The sequence below is a fragment of the Marmota monax genome, unplaced genomic scaffold (genome assembly GCF_021218885.2).
Source record: "Marmota monax isolate L192 unplaced genomic scaffold, Marmota_monax_Labrador192_F-V1.1 WCK01_AAM20220418_F8-fsc00087, whole genome shotgun sequence".
NCBI lineage: Eukaryota > Metazoa > Chordata > Mammalia > Rodentia > Sciuridae > Marmota > Marmota monax.
In genome coordinates, this window is record NW_026693476.1 from 3,440,075 (window position 1) to 3,461,468 (window position 21,394).

General features: G+C 42.7%; 1 protein-coding gene across 3 annotated transcripts in view; it reads right to left on the reverse strand.

Annotated features, from left to right (window-relative positions):
- Mab21l3 (mab-21 like 3) overlaps positions 1–21,394 on the reverse strand; it is an 81,693-nt gene that overhangs the window by 46,725 nt on the left and 13,574 nt on the right. The window contains exons 1-4 of one of the 3 annotated variants that reach the window (XR_009228079.1): positions 13,818–13,919; positions 12,663–12,908; positions 3,619–3,759; positions 260–551 (exon numbers count right to left, since the gene is read on the reverse strand). Coding sequence is in view for 2 of the 3 variants with exons in the window: in XM_058583592.1 (XP_058439575.1) it covers positions 260–551; positions 3,619–3,759; positions 12,663–12,908 (679 nt within the window). In the remaining variant the exon portion in view is untranslated. Of the gene's footprint in view, positions 1–259; positions 552–3,618; positions 3,760–12,662; positions 12,909–13,581; positions 13,779–13,817; positions 13,920–21,394 lie in introns of those variants that run through there. The other 2 variants (XM_058583592.1, XM_046458219.2) reach the window with 2 other exon arrangements.

Sequence of the window (21,394 nt, forward strand, 5' to 3'; positions counted from 1 at the left end):
CTGATGGCTTCAAGATTCTGTGCTTTGGTACAAGGATGCCAGGACAGGTAATCTGCTTAAACCCATGGGAGTGTCTGTCTGTACAAATTCCGCTCTTCTGTGTGTCATAACCAGAATAAAAAGAGCTCCTCCACGCTCTGGGGACTCCACTGGTGTCAAGAACACACGATTACTATCTCAGGTAACACCCGAGCGGAGGCTTTTAGAGAAAAAGGGAGAAAGCCACCATTTCCCTGGGACCTTTTCCCGATCGGCTCACCTGAGAGGTGACAGGTCCTAATAGCGTTTTCCACTAGCTTCCGGAACACCAGGAGGACCTTGGCGGGCACAATGTCCCCCTCGATGTTCACGTCTGCCTCATGCCACTGCCACAGGCTCTTCATGAACTGTTCCACCTCCAGCCACTGCTGCAGGCCCTCCGGGTCCCTCAGGGGACAGGGGATCCGGGTTCCCTGAAGGGTGTAGTACCGCCAGCGCCGCTCCCTGGCCTCCCGGTACCCGGCCAGACCTTTCACTGGGACTGTGACCAGGAACTGGCTGGGGGCCAAAACCTGGGGTCAGGAAAGTTGAGAAGACGAGGGTGAGTTCACAGATGGAGGAGGTAACAAGTCCTTGGAGAGCTGACTGTCAAGCCAGGCAGCTCAGTTAACCACTCAGCCCACGGCCATGAGACCAGGCAGGCAGAAAACCAGGCCCGGGCATCGCGAGAGGCTTACGTCTGTGTTTTGCCACTAAGCCACTGTGAGGCTGCGGCTCATCAGTTAACTCACTGAACATGAATCCACAAGTAAAAACCCCTAGAACTCTGGAGGGGACCTAAATATAGGAGAGGAAAAAGGAGAGGAAGAAACTAATATTCCCTGAGTTGCACACATGTGAACCATAGCAATTCTCATACATTTGTCCCTTTGATCTTTATAGACACTCATTGAGGTGGACTTTGCTGCCATTTCCCAGATGAGGGACCTAAGGTTCAGAGGGGCTTAGAAATCTCCCTAGAGACACACAGCCAGGAAGCAGGAAGAGCCAGAATTTGAGTTTAGGTCTTTTATTTTCAGTACTGGGGATTAAACCCAGAGCTTTGTGCATACTAGGCAAATGCCCTTCTATTGAGCTACATCCCCAACTCTTTTGATTTTTTATTTTGAGACAGTTTTGGTAGATTGACCAGGCTGCCCCCCAAGTTACAATCCTGCTGTCTCAACCTTCTGAGTAACTAGCATTACCGGCATATGCCACCATGCCCAGCTGAGTTTAGAGCTTTCGAGAGCTCACTCAATGATCATCTTCTTACCCTGGGCTAGTTTTCATTCAAGAATGAATGACGTGGCCAGGTGCAATGGCATGTACCTGTAATCCCAGAGATTCTGGAGGCTGAGGCAAGAGGATTACAAATCTGAGGCCAGATTCAGCAAATTAGTGAGGGTCTCAACAACTTAACAAGACCCTGTCTCAAAAATTTCAAAGGGCTGGGGATGTAGCTCAGTGGTAAAGTAACCCTGGGTTCAATCCCCAGTACCAAAACAACAATAATAACAACAAAAGCAAAAAAAAAAAAAAAAAACAGACAAAAAATAATGAATGAATGATCTGGAATGGGTGAAAGGTCTGATATGAATAATGAATACAGGGTGGGAAGGGATGGAAAAGGAGGTGGCAGGATTTTGCAAAATGGAACCCTTTCTTGTTGCCTATACTGAGGATCCATGCCCAGTATTAATGAGTAACCCTTACCAAATCAAAGGTGAAATGAAAGACTATTTGTGTAGACAATGTGAGCTATTGAGATGATTCTAAGTTTAATGGGGAAAAGCGAGCAATCAGGTTCCACCCACTGCTATTCTCCAGAAACCAGCTCAGCAGTGGTCAGCAAGAAAATTGGCCAATAGTCCAAAGGATAGAATAAGCTAGTCAAGAGTGCAGAACTGCCAAAGGCAACTTGAACTTTGGTCATGTTGCACGGCAGCCCACTCCACACCACACCTTCCCTGTAGTTCGGCTACCTCCTCTTCATGGAAAGTTCTGACAATAGAATGTGGTGAACTCTGGCCCAGGGCCTGGCCTCTTCAGGAGTGAACAGCAAAAATCAGCTGCAACCGATTCTGCCTCACTCTCAGAGAACGACTGATTGAAGTTTTGGATGATGGGTGCACATGACTTATGGTGTCCGCAGAAAGGAGGCTAGACAAAAAATCTAACCCATGGAATTAAAATGTTGTTCTAATTCACCTGCAGGTCAATTCAAGAACACAACTACCACGTTGCTGGTCACAAAAATGGTGCACATCAATGCTGTCGAATTCAGTCCGTGATAAACTGAAAGCAATTTTATAGGCTACATGTAACTACTTTCAAAATTTAATACGCAAGACACAAAGTATATAAACCCAAGGTATATTTTGAGCTATGCATTCTTAATGGGAGCACAGAAGGAAACTTTCTCCGTGTAGTTCTAGGAAAAGTGATGCAGTATGTATCTATCGAATCCCACTCACTGGTCTGTATTTGTCCAACTTAGGTTGGCCTGGGGAGGTCAAGGTGGGCAGGTGGGTTCTGAAATTCCAGGAATCTAATCTAGTTTTACAATTTTCACCCTGGAATAGATTTCCTAAGATCTGACTCTGACTCAAAAATCGACAAGTCCCAGAGTCTTGTGGGTTGTCTTTGTGTCCCTCGCCCTTGAGATAGATTAGGTCAGCAGTGGTGTTTTGTTCAGGTAGACATCCTTTCACTGATGCCCTCATTCATTCCACGTAGGTTGAGTGTCTACCCTGTGCCACACACACCATGCTGGCTGCTGGAATGAAGCCACCAGTAAACAGGATCCCCTCCATCAAGGAGCCTGCGGGCTGGTATGAGAAACAGGATGTGAGTTCATCCCAATTAAGTGTAAGATGAAAGAGGTTCTTAAGTGGCATCAGAAAAATTGCGATAAAGAACGATGAGGATTCAGAATGATGCAGAACCTCACTTCTCTCATGTTCTAAGTAGGAATAACCACACTGTCTTTCCCACAGGCTAACAGGCTGGAGTGAGATCATTGCTATCAACAGCTCTGCCCACGGGACAGTGTTACTCAAACCGCTGGTTGTCACACATGGGTCTTGGTGGCTTATACTCCATGGGATTCCTTAGCAGACAGAGGGACTCTGAGTCCACTCCTACAGTCCCTTTTCTACTCTCTTCCTTCCTCTACCTGCAACCCAGAGACGATCATTTTCAATCATCTTCCTATCAATGCCCTCAGTTCCCTCAACCCAGTCCCCCATCTATTAAGTGGGTGCTTAACTAAGAATGTGTGCCTAATGGGCTTTCATCATCACAGTGGAGCAAGCTTTGGAATCAGAAGCCTGGGTAGGAGCTCTGGTTTTAGAGCCAAATATGACTTGGTCAAGTCATTTGGCTTCTCCAAGCCCCGTTTGGATTGTCCAGGAACGTGGGACTCCAACGAGATAACACCCATGAAATGTGGTTGTAGATGGTAAGTACTAAGAGTACCCAGGGAGACATGAAGTATTAGTGGTACTCTCAGTGGGGTGAGCACCTGCTGCATAGAGAGTTCCACCCCCAAGAGCTCTGGTCTGTTAGTGGCCCTTAGAGACCAGTGGCATTGCTTACCTTAATGTTCCCATTGTATATGTCAGAGTAAGGCACAGCTTGGAATCGGATGTCTTGGTGGCTGATTTCTGTGGTCAGACAATGGATGACTCTCTGCACCTCCTCCACAGCCTGGGAAACCTGCTGGCGTCTCAAGTCCACCTGGTGGGAAGGCATTGGCAAGGAGGTTATTTCTTGTGTGGGACCCAAGGTGCTGGCATTAGAAAGTGTTGAGACAAGGGCCCAGTGGTATGTGACCTGCAACGTTCAGGGCAAAACTCCTGCCTTGCCAAGACTGCTGGGGGGATGAACTTAGGTCTACTCTGACTTCGATGACCTTGCCAGTGCCTCTATGTTTTCTTCTGAAATAAGCACATTCATGCAATATCTATTCCAGAACCTTCTATGTGGCAAGTGCCCAGGGGCTTGCTAGGGACACAATGTGATAAATACAAAAGCAAACAGCATAGAGATACTTGCCCTCTAGTTGAAAACACACACAGGCTATGTTTGAATGTGTGTGTGTGTGTTGTGTGTGCATGTGCATGTGTGTTATGTAACACCAGGTATAAGTGTTACAAAGAAAAATAAATTAGGGTATAAGATTAGCAAATAAAGGGGCTGCTAATTTAGATAGGGTGGCCAGGGAAGGCTTCCTTGAAGAGGTGACATTTGAGTGGGTCATGAAGGCAACTCGAGAAAGCAGATTCCAAGGCTCCTAAAGTAGGAGCATGCTTGATCATGCTGGAGGGCCTGCAGGGGGGGGCCACTGTGATTGGAGCCAGGGAAAGGAAGAGGAAGGTGACGGGAGATGAATTTGGAAAAGATAGTGGGGACCAGATCATCACAAAAAAGGTTCTGTGAGCCATGGTGAGACCAGAATGGAATAATAATGTCTTTTCTCCAGGTTGGTAAATATTCAACAGTTTAATGTGTGTAAACACACAGCAGATTGCTTCCCGCTTAAGTCACCGGTGAATGAAGCCTCCCTTCGCCTCTCTACACACCCCCTCCTTCTGCCACTAGACCGTTAAGAAGAACATTCATTTATGACCCCTCTGACTCTGCCCAGTGAGTCACCAAGAACTGGAAAATTCTCACAGAAAACTGAACACCAATAAGATAACTAATATTTAGGGAAATAGACATTTGTGGGAAACACAAAGGAAATTTTAGAGAACTAAATCAGAATCAGAAGCCTTGGTAGGAGCTCTGGTTTTAGAGTCAAATATGACTTGACCAAGTCATATTTAAAAATCCACATGAAGGAAGAAGTGGAAAGAGTTAGCAAGTTTCTTCTGATGGTGTGTGTGTGTGTGTGTGTGTGTGTGTATGCGTGTGTTGCGGGGAGGTTCTTCATTTGCCAAGGAGGCACCTGTGGGCTGGTGAGTCTCCTTTAGCCAGGGACTGATTTGATATATTGAGACGCAATAGCCATCTATGAATCTTTATAGTCCTTCTGAGTTTGGAATATTGGCTATTTCTAAATATTCTAGAGTAGTTTTGAGACACCCATAAGTGGTTCAAAATGTCCAGAAAAAAAAAGCACCCAAATTTTTCTGTTTTCTACTAAGCTAAGTCACCAACCAGTTCAGTCATCTGAAATCTTATGCCTCCCACTGACCAACAAGCCATTCCACACCCACAAGGAATACAAATAGGAGAATACATCTGTTTGCACATGTTATATATGCTATATGAATTCAGTTCATCAATAAATGTTTATTTAGCACCTGCTATGTGCAAGGCACTGCTACGTGCTAGGTCACAGCAGTGACTAAGGTAGTCGTAACTAAACACTTACCATAGGGGGGAAAGTCAGACATAAGCACAGGATACAAGTGGAGATGGTGCCATAATGGAGATGAGTAGGTGCCACTGAGTACAACAGAGACAGGTGACCTAATCAGCAGGTGAGACCAGTTTTATATGCACGTAAGCCCAGAGAGAATTAACTTTGAAAAACAAGCTAATCCCTTCCAGATGCTAATACCTTGTAAACAAGGCCCTTGATCTTATTATCTCATGGTGCTTATAATCTCATTGGAAATATATCATATACCTGAAATGGTCTCTTCATAATCCATGTGTCTTGACTGACCTTGAATATGGCAATCATGATTATACTAGCTTCTAACATCATCCTTTCACCACCAGCAGTCACTCACCCCGCTCTATATCTTTAAGTTCCACCCCACTATACTCATCATGGAGAATGGACCAAAGGTAGTTTCCTTGAACATTTGTAAACTGCATCTTCCAGCTTGTGAAAGTGGAAAAGAGAATGTGATTTGGGGAAGGCAGGTTATTGGCTACGTCAAAATTAAAAACGGATGCTTTCAGAAGATTTTGATGAAGGTTGCTTTCTGGTGGAAGACTTTCCCTACACATTGAGATTCAACTCCATTTGACCGATAATTGCTGAACACCCACTTCCTGCTGGGCTCGTGTTGCATGTCAAGAGATTTACAGATGTCCTATCCAAGCAAGACAAACGAACTGGAATTTAAAATCACAGAAATCTTGTACCAGGAGAGGTTCATGCTGTCTGCTGTGGAAACCCACAATAGATATGAGGGAAGAGGGAAGAACATGTAAGGTAAGAAGTTTGACTACAGGAGCAAAAGAATTAAATTTAAACAAAAGGAACACCAGCAAGTTTTCCAAAATGACGTACATGTTTAAATGTTGAGAGAAAAACCTCAGGAGAGAAGGAAGAGGCAGTATTGAGCAAGACCATCAACTGAGGATTTCCCAGAAGGAAGAAGTCATGAAAATCCAGAAAGCTGTATGAGGAATTCACCTTTGTGCATCAGAAGGAAAAAAAGAAGAAAGTGTACAGATACAGGAAAATGCACAGGGGATGGTGGAATCAGAGAAATGTCCAGCCTGATGTCTATATTCTTTACAGATTAGGAGACAAGATGGTGTGTTGAAGTGAGGTGGGGAGGTGGTCATTCATGTGATAGACTGTTGAAATAGGTCCCTAAGGAATGAGATGCTATTTAGGTACATGTGTAAAAGACAGCCAGGCAGCAGGAAGGCTCACTGTGGCCAGGTCCATGACTGTGAGAGATATAAATGGGCTCAGTTGTGAGATATTCCCTAGCACCTCTCAGCCACCCAAGTATGAGCTCAAGAGCTAAGACTGGAGTTTATTGGGCAAGAGCTGGGGAGGAACAAAGGCAAGGTAGGGTTTCAGCAGGGGCTACATTCTCCAGCCTGAATAGGGCATGGATAAAGGCAGGTTGGTCAATTTGGGTTCAGAGACTAGAAGTCTGATTGGGGTATAATGGGAATAAACAATGTAAGGTAATTATCAGTGACACAAGACAAAAATAATACGAGATATTCTAACTAGATAGAACATCACAATTGGAGAGGCTGGGAAATAGTATTTTCTAATTGTTAACTTCTCAGGATGTGTGGAAGACTAATTGTCAGCTTCACAATCCTCTAAGTCAACTACTGTGATTCCACAGAACTTGAACGTGAATAGCACAACTGTGACGGTGTGTATGTGTTCCTGAGTGAATAAATTAAACAGTTAAGGAGTCATCACTATACTGACATTATCAAATCACTTTTATTTGATAAAAACTTAAATAGATGTGCACATAACACATTTGCTGAGTAACCTATTGGAAGAAAGTTCATTGAAAATCTCTTGTACCAACTGTGCCCTCATTTGATGCTGGAATTTTTTTTTTACTGGGCAGGACAAGATCATACACATCCTGAAAGACACCTATAATTTCTCACTCATTATACAGGATGATTAGTGTGATTAGCTCATCTTTACAATCTGTTTTGATTTCCAAAGGGGAAAAGTCAGAATAAGGGAATTTTTTTTCCTTTGGAATTTAAAACCACAAATTCTGGTTTGGGTTTTCTTTTACCACCTGTGATGCAGTTTAGACTCATGATCTTAGAATGCAAAAGACCTCAGAAATCATCTTATCTGATGTCACTTAACAGAGGGTCCAACCAATGGCTGACTCTCCTAATGTTACACCAGCTGTCAGAAGTAGAACTATAGCAAATGCTCAGGTACACCAACTCCTCTTTCCACCAGTCTCTGTCACATCCTCAAGTTCAGAAGTTACATTCCTGAACCAAAAAAATGTCAACAATTTGGAGTGAAAGTTCATGAAATAATGAGCCCAGAATTTCCATTTGTTTAGGTGTCACTGACTGTCATCCCACAAGGACACTAGGCTAATGTAGAGGGGCTGCACAGCGATGTCAGGTATAGACCACAGCTGGGATGGAGACATAGTCCAACCTTGGACAAGTCTTGTCCCCACAGAGCCCAAGCCACAGAGATGAGTGACAGACACTTTCCCACTAAGTGATGAACAGTCCCATTCCTCCATATATCTCTGGTCACACTTCCTGATACAGTTTCTACTCTTTTTCCTTTTTTATTTTCTTTCGAGCTGGAGATTGAACCAAGGGGCACTCTACCATTGAGCTAAACCTTCAGTCCTTTTTTTTTTTCTTTACAATTTTTTGATAAAGGATTTTTCTAAGTTGCTGAGGCTGTCCTCAAAACCTCCTGCCTCAGCCTCCCAAGTCACTGAGATTACAGGTGTGCGCCACCATGCCCAGCTTGGGCTAAAAGTTCTTACTTCTACAAGATCACTGAGCTCAGCAACCCTAGAAGTGCTTGGTGCTAGGGTTTCCAGGCTCAGTCCCACGTACCTCTTGTTACTCCTAACTTGGAACCCCCAGACTATTTCTGTCCACTTTTCCTGACCACTGCCCAGAGAGCAAGAAGATTCCATTTGATGGTGTGAAAAAGCAGAGTAGGACCCAAGGCAGCTTACAGAGCATGATTTTGGTAAAAGAAGGATGTTCTACCATAAGTGGAGACCCCTCCAAGCCTGGTCCCACAATCCCTTCATTGCCTCTCAAACTTCAGGAAGCACTGAAGACATGAGTTGCAGTTTTGAGGCAGCCTTATCACAAAGTTTATTTCAGGGAAAATAAAACTAAAATGTATGGAGAAAATAGGTTCATTTAAGCAAAGGTACTCAAAAGCATATCCAATCCAAACTTGACCTCAGGGGCCTGTTCCAGTTTTATTCTCCTCCTCTGCTGATTAAATCAATGAATAAAGGTGTGTTTCCCTTTTGAAAAGACTAATCAGGTACGTGATGCAAGATGTTCTTAGATCACCTGTGCCAGTCCTTCTGTTGCACTGACCCCAGCACAGTCCGGCTGTGATGCCATCCCCTTTACGAGGGCCTCCCTCTCTCCAGGCAAGCCTACGCAAGCCTCTCCAGGCAAGTCTACATCAGTCTATACTTATGTACACATCCCATCCTAGGCTAGCCTGCCCTCTTCCTTGCCAATCGCGGTCTCTGGCCTACTGTTGTCCCACAAGTCATTTGCTATTAATAGCTCAAGTTCATGAACAATTTACTGTTTCAAATATAAATTATTGGGAATTCAAGATTGTCCCCTATAATAACACCACTCTGACTCATTCACATTGCAACACCCTTCCTGGAGGGAAGGGGAAGGCCGATGCTAAGCAGCATGCCAGGAATATCCCAGGGACCTAGTCACACCCAGGGCAGGTGGTCTCTGTGAGCATCATCCAGGAAGAGTGCACAGAAGGAAAACAGCTGAGAACTTCCTTCCAGTAAAGAGGAAGTCAAACCTTTAGTTGTGGAATTGCCTTAAACCCAATTATTGGTTCTGAGATGAAAAAAAACCAGGCCTCTTTTCTATTTTCCAAGAGCTAATTGTTCAAGGGATAGAGACCAATTCAGGGATAGAAACAGAGGAGACACCATAACCCTATCTTTTCAGACTAATTCTTCTAAGAGCTGAATGCTTGGGCCACACAGGGTCTTTAAAATTCCTAAAGGTGGGCTGGGGATGTGGCTCAAGCGGTAGCGCGCTCGCCTGGCATGTGTGCAGCCCGGGTTCGATCCTCAGCACCACATACAAACAAAGATGTTGTGTCCACCGAAAACTGAAAAATAAATATTAAAGAATTCTCTCTCTCTCTCTCTCTCTCTTAAAAATAAAATAAAATAAAATGAAATTCCTAAAGGTAGCAGGAGTTCTACAGCAGCACTATAGAACCCTTCCTGGGCGCAGGGTGGTTTAAAAGAGTAGCCTCATTTGAGCCTCCAAATAATTCTTTACTGTAGATATCAGGGTGGTTCCCATTTGAAAGATGAGAGACAGAAGCTCAGAAAACTTAAATAATTGGCCCAGGGGCCCAGAGTTAGTAAGTTACAGAACAGGGATTCATACCCAGAGACAGTATCATTCTGAAGTCCATATCTGCAACCATGGCCCTGTTCTGTCACCCAAAAGAAAAGGTAACTGAGAGTGAAAACCACCTCAAATATATAAATGGGTTCCCTTCTCCTAGAAGATCTGTCCTGCACTTCCCCATTTACCTAACCCACCACCACCCACCCTCCAAGCCTTTGTCTCTGTTCCCTTTCTCTGAACACACTTCTCCTGTTGCAGTGAATGCCCTTCCATCCTCTGGTGCCCTGCTAAGTTCTCCATTGCAGCCCTGGCGTCTGCCACGTGTTGATGAAGGGTTTGCCTGTCTACACAAACAGCTTCCTCCTTTCTCCTTTGGAGATATGAGCAAAATCTGCAAGCCGGACACGCCCATCCTTGAGAGAGATGTAGAATGTCTGTCTGAGCAGCCACATCTCAGGCCTGGCGTTCCCCTTGAACCACAGCCCTGGGTTTGGCACAAAGCAGGTGCTCACTGTGTGTCTGGGGAGATCCCGAGGGTTTGGCAGGTGAGATTTGGCCTTTGTAGTAAAGGACTGGAGTGGAGCCTCAGCACCTTCACAGTTCTAGCTTGGGACTTGAGACAGGTTATTTCATCTCCATGATACCATTTCCTCTTCTGTAAAAATGATGTATTATATGCACATCACATGATTGTTGATTAGAGTAAATGAGAAGCTACCTGTGCCTCAATCGGCCAGCACCTTCTACTCTGCTCTTGCCTTATATACAAAGAATCCTGAAGACATTTCTGACCAAACATGTGCAAAATAACTGTGAATGTCCGAGAGAAGAAAGATGTTGAAGATGCTCGTTCTTGGCCCCAGAAACTTATGAATAGCATAGTGACACAATATTGAAGTCACCAACCAAAGTAATAATAGGAAAAGTGTCAGAAGTCAAAGTACAATGAATAAGCAGTATCAGTCATAATTATTATGAGAGCTCCTAGGAGGGCAAAAATTGTTGGAGCTGGGGTGTCAGGGGAATTCTTTTTGAGAAAGTGGACTCTGAGCTGAATTAAAAAAAAAAAAAAAAAGAAACATAGAGCAATTTATTGTTAGAACAGATAGAAAAGAGTTACTGTTCATCATTATTGTGTGTATGTCTGTGTCTGCTTGTGGGCACTGGGGCTCAAACCCAGGGCTTCTTGCAAGCTAGGCAAGCGCTCTATCTCTGAGCTACATTCCCAGCTCAGGCTGAGTTTGAAGAATGCATGTGAACCAGAAGGTGGGAACCCAGGACCTGGGGCCTGAGACCTGCTTGGGCACAGTTCTTATGGGGCAGAAACAGGAGACTTGACCACCTACAGGGATAGAGAAAAGACATCCATGACAGAGAGAGAGGGTAAGTGGGGACCAGTGTCAAACCCAGGAGGAATGCAGCCACTGAGAACTGGCCAGCATACGCTCTAACAGACACTCAGCTTCCGCTCATGGGTTCCAGGTAAGAAATTGGGACCTGTGGTTGCCAGGTACCCTGATTTTTTTTTTCCTCCCAGAGAAAATAAAAATCTGGATTTCTAGGCAAAATATCACTATTTTGAAATGTTTATACAAATTTTGAAAAATTCAAAAACTGCTCTGCAGGCCAAACGAAACATGTGCACAGGCTGGATTCAACATAGGGAGAAACCATTTAGAATTTCTGCTTTTAGAAATGCTGGGAAAGCAGAGGGTAGAAGTTACTTGAATGCCAGACTAAAAAATTTGGAGGTTTGTTTTTTTTTTTCTTACAGAACATAAAGGATCCATGAGAAGAGGACAGCTGACATCTTTTCCATTCAGAGCCCCCCAAAAAGAGGCATAATGGAAAATCCTTTACTCCAATTTTTATCATCATAACTTTTTCCTATTTATCTCTCTTATGGGTTTTGCCTAAGAAACACACTTACTTATCACTGTGCTAATGCTTTTGGCTTTGTTTACTTGTAAAGGGACAAAACCTGAAAATTGGTCCTTACACTTTATTCAAGTATTTTAATTAAACATTAACTTTGTGCCTTAGTAGCTTTATTTGTAAAAAGGATTAAATTAGGGAATATTTAAGATCCCTTCAAGTCCTAATATTTTAAGACTTGATGACTCTATGTAAAAGAAATTAGTCCTTCATTGGTATATGCTAAAAATGTAATGGTATTTTTTAAAACAAGCAGTTTCAGAGTTCTTAAAACACTTCATGCTAATTTTATTTGCTCTTTTTCAATGACCCTATGAAAGTCTAAATATTATCACTCCCATTTTATGGAGAAAAAAGCTGAGGCTCAAGCAGATAAAGTGACTTGCTTCATGACCACAAAAGTATCAATGACAGAGCTATAGTTCTCTTCTCTACTTTATACCCAACATACCCCTGGGCGCTAGAACTTTTAGAGATGGATCAAAATATGTCAAGTTCCTAAATATGCTTTCGGGTGAAGGTCCTTTGTTTGTTTCTATCTTTTTTTTTTTTTTTTTGGTGCCAGGGATTGAACTCAAGGGCACTTGACCACTGAGCCACACCCCCAACCCTATTTTGCATTTTATTTAGAGATAGGGTCTCACTGAGTTGCTTAGCGCCTTGCTTTTGCTGAGGCTGGCTTTGGACTCATGATTCTTGTGCCTTAGCATCCTGAGCCACTGGGATTACAGGTGTGGGCCATTGGGGCCCTCCCCAGCAATGTCCTTGGTGTCTGAGGAATATTTTATGTACCTTTGGAAGCAGCCTGAAATTGTCTCTGGTTCAGTCTTAGTGGGGGGTGGAGATGGAGGGTGAGGAGCTAGTGCATGGGAGAGAATAGCATCTGCTCTTACCTTATTTAGGAGGCAATCTTCTACGTCTCCCCCAGAAAAGGATTTCATGGCTTCTTGGTCAACGCCGAGTAGAGCAGGAACTTCTAGGGGCTTTCTGCAGTGGAGGACAACACCTGAGGGCAGTTTGCCCAGGAAGGGTAGTCTCTGGATGAAATTGCTCTGAATACGTGTACAAGGACCAGAGATGTGGCTTTTCAACTCGTCCCTCAAGTTTTTATTTCCAAATTGCGAGAATCCGTCTGTCATCTTTTGAGGAATTAAAAAGAAAAAAAAATTTTTTTAAGGAGAGTTGATGAAATTAAATTGGAATCCAACCTAATTTTACCTGTGACTATTTCAACCTAACAGTTCTGCTGACTGCTGCTCTGACCCAGGAATAGTTTTCCCAGTTGTATTTCCCACCCAGATACTTCAAAGTTCCATTCAAGACAGAAAGTCCTGTGGTTGGCCCTCTCCCTCCTTTTTTATGCTTTTGTTCGGACACTGGATGCAGGTTGAAGTTCAGTATCTTTCTATCTCCTTGTTCTTACCTTGTTGACAGTAAATATCCCTTGCTCTCCAATCCAGAAAATCCCGCAAGTGGATTTACCTTCTTTGCAATAAACAAATAGAAAAATTGCCAAACAAACAGCCTCATACTCATCCTTATGCCTACAACCAAGTAACCAGGGCTTAACAGTTGACACTGGAAAAGCATGCACACACAGAGGCACACCTACATACACAGGCACACGTACGCACACAGGCACACAGAGAGACGCACGCTTACACACACCACCCACCCAGAGGAATGGCAGGGTAGCCATCCTTGGGCTCCCCTGCTGACCTTTCAATGTAATTTCCCTCTTCCCACTTGAAAACTGCCATTAAAATTGAAGTCAGTGTAAACAGACCCCCTGAAAGTTAAGGAAACACTCACGTCTGGTTTTGCCAGTAAAATTCATGTTGGAAAAACAGCTCAGGCAGCAAGTTCCCAGTCTGACTGGCTGGGGCTAGTTTTACTATAGGGAGGAAAAATTTCACAATGGCTTGATCTCCGTGCAGCTGGTAAACATCACAGCCTACTATCAGAACATCTGAAGGACTGACAGCATGGTGAGGAGCCCAGCTCCCTACTGAGCAATGCCTCTCAGGCAAGCGTCTTTCCAAACCTACCTCTGAGTGCAGCCTCTAAGACACAGCAACCACGCGGACCAGAGGCTCAGTCACTGGGTTTCTGTGGCCCAACATTTGCATTTCCTCCCAGACTCTGCCCAGGTGAAAGCCACATCACAAGCTCCCGGCTGCTCTGTGCTCCACCCACCTCCCTAGTCCCAGCTTTCAGTCTGGCCTCTGCAGACGCCTTCAAGGAATCATAGACTGATATAAAACTTAAAAAGCTCCAGTCTTTCCAATGACCCTCCATTACCTGCCTCAAAACTGCCCTCTTTTCTCTATGACATCAAATGCTCCCAAATATTCAAGCCTTTTTCCCCCCTTGGCTTCTCATACTACACAGGTCATCATGCCCAACTGACATATCAGTGTCTCCCAGATGGAACAAGAGACTTCCCCTCTCTCCACCTGCCCTTCAGAATTCTCTCTCTGCCTCATCTTCAAAGTCACCAAAGTCTTCTCATTTCTCTCCTGTGCTCCTGTTTTTGATCTTACTTCTGCTTTCACTGGAATCATTAGCTTGGAAGTCCCTTTCTTCTGGTGGGGACTTCCCTAATGAACTCAGGCTACCCCAGGGTCTGGCCCTCAGAAGCACGCAGGTTCACCATTTCTGTACCTGTGGCTCTGCTATCTTGGTTGCTCCAGTTTCGCAGCTGATCAAAATATTATGTCTGGAACCAACTCTTGCCCTAAGACACCTGGCCAGGTGTACCATGGGAAAACAAAGAACTGGGACACAGGACGAGCCTTCGAGAAGCAAGGAGCAAGAAGCAAGAACCATGTGCTCAGGGCAGGTAACTGCACTCTGGTTTCAACAGGATGCACTTCCAGGAAACAAAGGTGTTTTATGAACACACAGTAGTGCTTTACTCTTCAAAGGCAAAGGTTCCGCAGCACAGGACCATCTCCCCCAAACAGGCTCTCTGACTGTTCCTATTAGACACATTGGTGAAGACAAAGTTTCTTGGTAGACATAGATCTCTGGCTAATTGAGTGATGAATCAGCAAAAAAAAAATTTTGCATAACAGGATGTCTAAGGCACTGTACTAGGCCACTGAGGAGGACTTAAAGCTTATTCACATTCTCCCCCTTCTTCAGGAAATACACATTCTTGTTTTTCATGATTCACATGAAATGCAAGTATTAAAATGTAAATTGGCTTTGGCTCAGTTTCTATTGTGTGGACCAACAGCTTGTTTTTAAAAGTCAGTTTTAACGAGGGATTCAAAGTGTTACACTGAACGTAACCCTTCAACATGTAGCGTCTCAGGAAGATCATGCATACTCTTGTTCACCAGCAAAAGGACTGAGATTTTCACGCTAAGAACAGTATGTTTGATCCAAATCAATCATTTTATTCACTTGTTCTGAGACAGTCTCGCTATGTTTTCCAGGTTGGACTCAAACTTTCCATCCTGGGGCCTCAGCCTCCTGGGTAACTGGGATTACAGGTTTGCACCACTGTGCCCAGCTTGAGTCTTAAATATGCAAATGTGTTGAACTTCTCCAGAGTTCCAAACTCTGACTTACTCCCTGAAGGATTTCCTTTAATCCTGGAGTGACTCAACTCCAACAGCTCAGAAGAGGAGAGATAATCATAATCGTCTGTGCTATGAGGAAACCCACAGTAGTGAACAATTTGAGGCAGGGGCGGTGTCTATTCTGTATCCCAGTGAAACCTCAGAGCCTAACACACAGTTGACCCTCAGGAACTACTACTGTAGATTTATTTGATTGCATTAAAGTGCCATGCTAATAAAAATATTTTGAGATGCATAAAATCACTTTATAAGTTATAAATTAAATTACAGACATGTAACCATGACAGCTTAAATTACTATCTCCTTTTATAGGAAAGCCTGATAAAACAGAACTTAGCATAAAGCTTGGCACAGGATCAGACCTTAGCAAATATTGTCTTCATAATCCATTTTATTCACTGAAGAAAAAGACTTCTTTTACTGGACGTGAATAATTCTGGTCTTACTTGGTGGGTGAGATCTTTCAATGAGTCATTCATCGTGGTTCCACCAAAAACCTGATGTTCTCTCCTCTCACACTAGAAATGACAACTGAAAGAGTTTGATCTCCATCTTTGTTTAGGTTCAGAGGTAGGGGATCCCAAATTCAAATACTTACATGGGCCAGGCCAGTCATAAAATAAATGAGGATCAGGTAGAACAATGGAAAGGGGTGGGTTTCAAGAATATATGCCTAAGTCGCTAGAGTTTTGTCTTTTACTTTTTTAAAACAACACTGTACTAGCCACAGGATCCCACCCTCTCCTGCTCACACTGTAGATTCCTACTAAAACAGGTGAGAGAGTCCCAATGTCTTCCCTGAGACCCTATGTGTTCTCATAGGCAGATTCTCTCTGCTTGGACACCTTCCCCTCCTCCCCTCCCTCTTCATTGGGCCAACTCCTCCAAGATGATCCTGCAAGATTTGTCTCTCTGGGGGCCTTGTCTGATTCTGGAGGCTGAGTAGGGATCTCCATATGCTGTTCCTAAGCCACCCAGTGCTAAACTTCTGCTTTAGCTGTTATCACACGGCACTTTTCTGGCTTAATGGTATCTATTCCTTGTCTCACCACAAGCTTCTTGAAGGAAAAAAATTTACATTGTTGGAAGCAGTATTTGATATATAGCAGGTGCTCAAAAGATGAATGAATGAATCCATGAACCAATGAATAACTAAGATGTCCTCTCTCCGATTTGTCCATTCAACAGCCCAGTCTCATCCTATCTACCGGCATTTTTTTTTAAAGTGAGAAAAATAAAAGATGAATAATGAGTAGGCTTTCATTGTGTTCATCTGGGAACACAATTAACACAAGTAGAAAGGGAAAAGGGCAATGTCTCTTGGAAAAGCTGACGTCCACTCAGAAAGAGCAAAGCAACAGAATAAAATATGCTTGCACCTGAAGGAAGCCGCTATTTGTGGCCTAAAGCTGTCAGGCATGCTGAAAAACTGCCCAATAATTAGAACATGCCATGCAGGTCCTGGAAGTCAAAACCCCACATGTCTTTGTAAAAGTCATAGCTCCATCTGGCCATTTCAACAGAGAAGCACATTATTTCTTAGCAGCAATCATTATCCCAATACATCCAGAAAGAGGGGTGGCCCTCCAGCATCAGCCCAAAGGAAGAAACAAATGTTTACTGAGGAGCAATAGTTCCATCATTTGTACAGCCTGTGATGGATGAGAAAGGATGGAAACTGTCAACTCCAGCTTCCTATGCAGCAAAGATGACCTGGTTTTGTTACAAAAATAGTATGTAATGAATGATCCCAATTTGGGCTGCGGGGAGGGAGAATATCTAGATTTGTTTCCATCTGTCCAAGTGTCCATCCATTTATATCTTGTGCACCTCAGTTATTCTGGATTTTCCTTGTTCAATCAATTCGGGCCAGAAGGCAACCCAGGAAAAAAATTTTTAACAGAAACCAGTTGTTGTCGTAATGAAACCACTGTTACGGCTGGACTGACACATTATTTTCAAATCAAATACTAAAAGGTGTTTCTATTTCCATAGCTTCCTGCTTGGTTGAAAAAAAAATGTATTTTCGTCTGAAAATTTTTCCTGAAGTCAGGGTGCAATCCTCTTCCCGCTACTCTGAATCATGCAAGGCCAGTCTATTTTTAAGTTTTAACCACGAGAAGAATTGTGAGAAAAAGAAAACCATTTAAGGAAGCAGACACTTGGTTTTATTTACTTGTTACACCTGAAGCTAACTGGCAACTCTGTTGAACTGTTCACCTCAGTTTCTGAGTTGGCTGAGTTAGGAAGGAAAGAACAGGTTAAAGGAATTACTTGTTGCTGGTTCTTGGGAACAAAGGGACAGTCTTCCTTCCCAGCTCTGCCCTCTAGTCTCATGACTCATGGCAAATTTGTCCTTTTTTCTTTTCAGTCAAAAGAGACCCAGAGTAAAGATACAGATACAGAGATCAATTGAACAAAATAAAAAATTTCAGTAATAGATTTACACAAATATAGCCAGTTGATTTTTGATAAAAGTATAAGCATAATTCAGTAGGAAAAGATCTTCTTTTCAACTGATGGTATTGGGACAATTGGTCATCCATACAAAAAGAAGTAAAACACCTCGCAACTTATATAAAGACCCACTCGAGATGGATCATACATCTCAATGAAAAACGTAAAAACGTAAAACCTTTGCAACACGGAGTTACACAGAGTTCTTAGAAATGACATCAAACAGATAAGCCATAAAAGATAACACTTATGAAGACACTTCTGAGAGACAGGAATATGGTGGATCAGAGGGACTCCATGAAATTGAACTAAACAGGATCTGCATGTTGAGGTGTGGACGGGGGCAGGAAAGTGCTGGAGTGCACATCTCTAGAAAGGCAACGACCAGGTGAAACTCATAAACATTGGGTCTTAGAATAATAAAACAGCATCCCAATATCCAGTGTTCATCTGCAGGGAGGAAAACCACCCCTTCAGTGGAGCCATGGAACAGAGAGCCCATCCTGGTGACCTCCAGGAGAGTGCCGAGTGCAGTGCCCACTCAGCACACAGGAGACCTGGGGTCTGTGTTGGAGAAGAGGGCCCCTGCACTTCCCAGTATACTCATATGGTGTCCCCAGATGGAGAGCCATCTTAGGAAGGGTACCATTGTCTAGATTGCTACTTGGAAGTTCAGAGTCCCTGCACCTTTTGTGTCTCTAAGACCCACAGTCTCATCTTCTCATTGGCTCAGCAGGTGCCCAACCTGGAGAGACACTTTGGGCTCAGGGAAGTGACTAGCTTCCTACTTGGAACTCTAGGCAGTGGGACAAGCAGTCTAGGAGGTGAAGGGAGCACAGCAAGACCAGCTGTGTGTGGATTTACACAGGGAATGAAGCCATGGTTCCCAGTAACAGGCAAGGGTTGCTTCCTGTAGCTCCCCACCACAATGTTGGTTGGGTTGGATGCTACACGCTTGAGGCGGAGGATATGGACTTGAGGCTTGGGCGTTTACCACACCTCCAAACACATGGATAAGGGGTCTCTGGATCAAGGGGATACAAACTCATTGGTTCACAGGGTATTCAGGTTAGCTTGGCTGGCAGGCTAACAGCTCATACTGTTAAGGGTCTCTCATCCCTGGTGCAATCACAGAGGCCTCTGGAGTGCATAGAGCCCTGATGCAGACAACTTTGCCTTAGGCTATACCAGTGGGCAGGGAGGAGATTCATTCTGCATGTTACCCTAACAGGTTTGGCTTGTCTGGCACTAAGAAGGAGCACACCAATTGTAGCTATAGCTCAATAACTCCGCCTAACTACACTTCATCTCCAGACACAGAGGATTCCAAAATTAGAGGTTGTGGAAAGTTGCATCCGTTCCAAAAACCTAGGCAAGAAGAATCTTTGATTTTTGGTTTTGTTTTTCTGACAGCATTGTTTGTTTTCTCTATTTTTTCATACTCTTATCTATAATTTTAGGTAGGTTTTAATTTTTTATTTTTTCCATCTTTTCTTACTCATTTTATCCTTTTTCTTTTCTTTCTCTTTTCACTTCTTCTGTATTCCCTTCCCTTTTTTAAAAAAATTATTTTATTATTTTTTACTTTTATTAATATTTCACTTTTTGGTCTACTTTATGTTTGTATTGTTCCTGTCTTCTCTGGATAGTGGTGTTTTAGATGTTGTTTTAAATATTTTTTAATTATATGTCTATATCTGATTTGCTTTTAAGTTGTTACTGATGGTTTTCTCTTCTCAAAGTGGGATTAAACACATTGGATGGATATCTTTCTACTGAGCTATAGCCCCAGGTCAGTTGAGCAATATTGCACTTTATTTTATCCATGACCTTGTCCTGCTCAAACTTTGGTGGACACCTCAACATAAAGAATAAGGAAGACAAAAGTCCCCTGCTGATGACCCAACCCCACGTAGACACAGATGGGGAGGGGACTGAAGACCACTACTGGACTTTCACCTCTTAGTAACAGCAGAGAGAAATTAACACAACTGTTGTGGCCATCCCACTAATAAGGAGCTCTAGCATAGTTTTTTTTTCTCAAACCCTCTCAGATTGCACAGTACTGACAAGTCCAGATGAGTAACCATAGAGATTACATTTCATATACTCCACTGTCTACATCATACTTGCCTGAACTTGCAAAATGAACCTACCTACTCACACGACTCTTACCTATAAAGTATGTCTCTCAGGTTCCAATACAGTGCACCCAGAGTCAAAACCAAGGAGCCAAAACCTAAGGAGCCACTGAGAAACTACAATAAAAAGTCCATCCGGAATTAAACTCAACACTGCATGACGAACCAATATTCCTGGAAACATCATAATAGAAGGCTGCTAAGAAGACCCTCACACAAATGTAGGAGAGATATACACCCTAACAAATGTGCAAATCTCAATATAGAAACACAAGAAACATGAAAAAATAAAAAGGTATTACTCCTCTAAAAGTTCCTAAATCCTTAGTAACTGAATCCAAAGATATTGAAGTGGATAAAGTGATAAACAAAAAATTTAAAAGATTGCTAAAATGATCAATGAATTCAAAGAAGATAAAAATAAACAGTGAAATGAGTTAAGAAAGACAATGTAATATATAAAGAAGTAATTCCGTAAAATGATAGACATTCTGATAAAGAACCAAAAAGAAACCTTGGGAATGAAAAGCTCAATAAGTCAAATAAGAAACTCATTGGAATCCTCACCAATAGACTAGATCAAATGGAAGAAAGAATATCAGAAGGATATTGAAGAGAAAGTGAAGAAACCAGCACATTAAGATAGTAATGGAGGCGGGGGCAGAGGAGAAGAAGAAAAGGGAACTATAAGCCGACCATACAAGATCTCTGGGGTAACACTAAAAAATTAAAGGTTTGACTTTTAGAGAAGAAAATAGACATAGAGCCCAATGACATAGAAAACCTATGTCAGTGAAATAATGTTCAGTGAAATAATACCATGAAAATTACCAAATTCTGGAAATGACATCAAGATACCAAAGGCATTTTAGAACCCCAAATGAACATGCTCATAAAACAAACAAAACCTATTCATGACATATTATAGCTAAACTTCCCCATGTACACAATAAGAAAAAAAAAAAAAGACTATTTAGAGATGCAAGAGAAAAGTCCCAAGTCACTTATAAAGGTAACAAGAACAAAGCATTATAATAGCAGCAGATTTCTTAGAAGAAACTCAAAATGTCCGAAGGGCATGGAATGACACATTTTAATTCCTGAAAGAAAATAACTACCAACCTATATTACTATATCCAGTAAAGTTATCCTTCAGAATCAAAAAAGAAATAAAGACCTTAAAGATCAACATACACTAATGGAATTCAAGGCCACTAATCCAGCATTATTCAAAGGAATCCTACACCCAGATGAGGAAGCAAGATACATAACTACAAGAGCTCTAGAAAGAATAGATCTCACAAGAAGAGTCCTTATGCAAATGAGAAATAAGAGAGAGATTTAAATATGATTATTTTAGTAAATCATCAAACCTCTAAAAAGAAAAAAAAGAATATAGAATTCTCAGAGCAACCAAATGAAAAACCATAAAATTAC